The sequence below is a fragment of the Cicer arietinum genome, chromosome 6, assembly GCF_000331145.2.
Source record: "Cicer arietinum cultivar CDC Frontier isolate Library 1 chromosome 6, Cicar.CDCFrontier_v2.0, whole genome shotgun sequence".
NCBI lineage: Eukaryota > Viridiplantae > Streptophyta > Magnoliopsida > Fabales > Fabaceae > Cicer > Cicer arietinum.
The window spans coordinates 60,215,373-60,220,267 of record NC_021165.2 but is presented as its reverse complement, the minus strand read 5'-3'; the positions used below and the strand labels follow the sequence as shown (position 1 = coordinate 60,220,267).

Here is a 4,895-nt window from a genome sequence, read left to right as displayed (position 1 = left end):
TATAATTAAACAAGAAGAACTCATAAACTATAAGTGTGTATTTGAAATAACAACATTGAAAGTAAAACTATAGGGAAGATGGATGATATATGTGTTCTAAATCCAATAGGTGAGTTATTTAAGAAAACAGAATAATATTGCATCAGATACGGATAGTTGATTTATTTAAATGATATAGCACAAAATTGAACAAGATGGCATACATGATGAGGTCAAACAGAGATATGTTGCTCGTTAAAATATCATGTTTCCCAAAACTAGGTATTTCCATATTGAATTAGAGTCCATTAAGCAAAGGGAAAAGATTGTTGTTACAATTAAAATGGAAACTAGATTAGTTTGTAAATAGAAAGAGTAAACTACAAAATAAAATTGATAAAGTGAAATTGATATTATTAGATAGTTTCGAGATTTGCCTTATACTTGGCAAACCAATTTGTATACAACATAAAATCAATTTGGATATGACTTCAATCATTTTTTCATTATTATTTCCTACTGACTGAAGTCATAAACCTACAATTGGGAGAAGGCTGTCCTTATAAACTACAATGTTACAATAACCTCGGCTTATTTTAACACCAAGCTCCTCAATCGTCTGAGTACTCATATCATACCATACTAGTTCATCATCATTTTTTCTCAAGAATATACCGCCTTTCTCTCCTACTCCAATAAGATGTTGAGCGCAAGGTAATGGCTTGACAATGAAGACATTAGCCCAGGATTCCTTCACACCGAGTTCACCCAATATTCTTATGTGAAAAGTAGTCGATTCATCATATATTATGAAAGCAATGGATCCATTTAACAACACCATGCGCAAAATATCACAATCGTCAACCATGTCTGAGGGAAGAGGTGTTGTAAGGAACACTTCATTGCACAAGTCAAATGATACCAAACACGGCCCAACCTTACTAAGACTAAGGTAATCATCTTCACCCGACCAATGACAAAATCCATCCATGTACACTCCATCATACCTACTACAAAAAGGCATGTCAACATCAAGTTTCCTCCAAGAGTTACTTCTTAGACTATATATCTCCCACATTGAGGGGAAACCTACATCTGCTTCATATGGCTCATCTGCTTCATATGGCTGATCAACTTGGGAATCAACAAAGAAATCTAATCGTCGAATCACTTTATAGTCATCTTTAACATGGTCATAACCAAAACCATGAAAGGTCTTCATAGTGTCATGATAACGTATATACTCAAAAGGGCTAGGTGGAATGACCTTGAATTCATCTGTAGTAGGGTTCCAAAATACACATTTTGCGTCCAGGTTGCTCCCTTGTGTGAGACAAAGAGTCCCGTTAACACAAACAGAACTCAAAATATCAATAAAACTGTCATCCTCGTGAAATGGAGGTGGCCAATCTAATTTGACCCTATTCTCAAACCTGTCACCAGAAAGTAAATACAACGTAGAGTAGAGTAGTTCATTCTGTTCACCCGGTTCACCCGAAGGAACTAGACAATGACTCAGGAGGATAGAAGCACCATCGTAATAGGAATGGTTATTATAAAGGAAATAGTTGCGATACATTATCATAAATTGAGGGTTTTCAAACAAGAGAGTCCAAGCTTTGCGTACACATCCAAATCGGTACAAAGATTTTATAGATAATTTAGACAAAATAAAGAAGGCAAGATCATCGGGTATATGGTTGCTAACCTTTACATTTGTGGCAACAACAAATTTCTCCATCTCCAAGCAATAGTTAAACCTGTAGGAAGTATTGCAAGAAAAAAAAAATTAAATCAAGTAATAAAAAGCACAGGATGTTGAAATAAATTGATTGCAAAGAGCATTAACTATTGACCGAAGCAATGGATGAATGTTAGAGTGTGTACCGTGTAATCGATTGATGGATGAAAAAAGGTTAGAGGAGGTTTGAGAGAGAATGAATTCTTTATGCCAAACAGTTTTATCTTTTAAATTCTATTTGAAATTGTATACTACTCCCTCGAATAAATATTTCATTTTATATGTAAACAAAAAAAAAATTGCATTTTACTATTTAAGCAAAAATAGAATTTATAGAAAGAAAATCGCAAATTTATTAATTTATATCTATAAAGAACATCTACATTTAATATTAAAGTATTAAATTTAGTACATATTTTTATTATTATAAGTAGAATAAATGATATGTTTATAAAAAGGAACGTACTTAGTATAAACTAGGGTACACCTCAATTTTAGTTCTTGACAGTATATGATGTTGTTCTTTTGGTCTCTAACTCAGCAAAAAATCAATATTAGCCTAAAAATTATGAAAATATCAGTCAGTTTAATCTTTGACGTTCTAACGGTATTTTGACAATAAATTGTATGTTTAGCAACTTTTATGATAGTAAGTTATATCTTTTGGAGACTATTTTTAAAATTCAAAAACTAATTTAATTTTTTCATTGAGTCAAAGACAAAAACGACAGCGTCAGATACCTCAGATGATCTAACAATGGTTTATCCTATAAACTATTTCATCTGTTTTAAAATACAAGTGTTATTTAGTCTATGCGCAAGTTCTTCTAACTTTTAAAACTTTTTGTATGTATTCTAAGATTGTAATATCTTTTTTTTCCTCTTAAATATACCTTACGATATATGTTCAAATATATTTCAAATATCTGATTCGATAATATTATCAACTCATTTTAGAGAATTAAATAATAAATATCAATCATTAAATATCAAATCAATAGTTAATATTATGTGCACATGTATAATCAATTTTGGGTGATTATAATAATAACTATTGATTTTATAACTCTCCCAAATTATCATTTTACCATCTTGCGAGTACATATAAACATTTTTATATTTACTTGTAAGATGGTCCGTAAATATAACTCAAGATATCTATATGTAGAGGTATGAGTTTCAATTTGGATTTAGCATTTCTCTACATAAAAAATGTGCAAATCTAACAACTAAATTATTTGAAAAAAAAAAATTAAGAAAGAGATGTTAAATAAAAAAAAATATATATATATATAATTTTACTAATTTTTTATTAAAGCAATAGTTATACATATTTACTTTCACTAGCTTTTGTGAATTTTCATTATCATAAACACAAAAACGATATTATTCGATCTCATTCACAAAATAATTAAATAATTAAATAATTAAATATTGCAAAAATAAACAATATATTGAAAACTCTCTAAAGAGAAAGTCATTCAAAATATGATATTCATATTTTATATATAGTAATAATTTTATGATTCAATTACATAATCAAATTATTTCAAAATAAAATAAGTAGTCAAATAAATCTACTATTTTAAACCACCACCCTATTACCATTTGAGACATTATTTTCTTCCTCTTTTCTCTTTCTCCAAATATGAGTTAAAAATAATTTTATATTTTCGTAGTTTGTGATCAACAAAATTTTATGACTTAGATGGACAATATGTATAATTCGCAATGATCGTTTCATGTAAAGTTAATATTGAAAAAAAATGAATATATTAATATATTAAATTATATTGAATATCGAATAATATAACACATGAAAAATAAATATTTTACACGTTAAATATTCATATCTAAAGCTATATCCAATGATACATTAAAACTATATTATTAGAATAAAATGGTCATTGGTATCACAACTATAAATAATAATTATCTTTTTCTCAATTTTAAAAAATAAATATTATAAGGAGATAAAAAAAATTGGCATCAAAAAAATCATTTTCTTCATTATTATGGAAGAAATCCGTATTTTACCTCAAAGTTACTTTTTAACATTTTAAGATGAAAAACACTTATTTTAACAATTTCTATTTGTTGACCATATTTCTTTCTATACTTTATAACAAATCCTATTTATTTTTTGGTAACAAAATAAATAAAAATATATAAATTTTTAAAAGAGAAAAAAATTAAATTTTGAGTTATGGCTAATGAAGGTCATTTTACTCAATTAGGACATACCTTCATAAAACATCATTCTTAAATAATTGAATTTGTATCAAATTTATATACGAATAATATTGAGTTGATTTGATTCTAAACATCATTGTATGTAACTAAAAATATTTTAAAAGTTAAATATATTTTAAATCTCTAATATAAATCTTAACACCAAACTTAGATACACAATGTCTTTAGCAACCAAAGCTTTTGTCCAATATAGTTTACTAATTGAGCGGCTCGCTACGTACGGCAGTAGCCCTTTGAGTGATAAATTAATTAATCTGCAAATAAGAAAATTGTGAGATTAAAATGTAAAATAGAAATATTTATAAGGTGTTGATTGATTTAATTTCGTTAAATGTGTGATATATTAAATTATAGTGATATTTAACATTATTGTGATATTTGATATTATTGTGATATTTAACATCATTGTGATATTTGATTTCAATTTGTGTTTGAGATGACGGTTTTAATGGAGTATCATATACCAACAAGGGGAGAAAATAAATATTGTGAATTTGTGAAGTGGAGATTATTTTGTCATCATATAGGTAGGGCCTGACAAGCCTAGTGATTCCGGGGAACTACAACTAAATGAGCCTGATCGTGGCGGTCTGCTGTCGAACCTTAAGGCAAGATTGTTAGACCTTAGAGGTATTCGGATGGGGAATTCCTAGGTGACTTGGAGGTAGCACTCCAAAAGTCGGGAGCTACCACGCAACACACGTTTACCTCGACTGTCACGTATATGTGTCTCGGGTTGAGTTGAGGGGATCTACGAGGACAGGGCCAATTTGAATTGTCCGCCCACCGGGATGGTGGCATAGTATCAAGCCTCCTAACCAAGTACTTCAGAGTTAGAATGGTACCACGTTGTGAAGTAGAGTCTAAACTCATGCATAGCATTGCACTTTATTGTGATTGTTTTGTTGTGATTAATATGTAT

General features: G+C 29.0%; 1 protein-coding gene across 1 annotated transcript; it reads right to left on the bottom strand.

The window, feature by feature from the left end:
- Positions 1–508: 508 nt before the first annotated feature.
- On the bottom strand, positions 509–1,720 carry LOC101499975 (F-box protein CPR1-like). Its single transcript, XM_073369646.1, has one exon. The coding sequence runs from the start codon at positions 1,718–1,720 to the stop codon at positions 509–511; it is 1,212 nt and encodes a 403-aa protein (XP_073225747.1).
- Positions 1,721–4,895: the final 3,175 nt, after the last annotated feature.

Bases quoted from the DNA above. Each gene is read 5' to 3' on its own strand.
- LOC101499975 (XM_073369646.1), bottom strand. From the start codon at position 1,720: ATGGAGAAATTTGTTGTTGCCACAAATGTAAAGGTTAGCAACCATATA.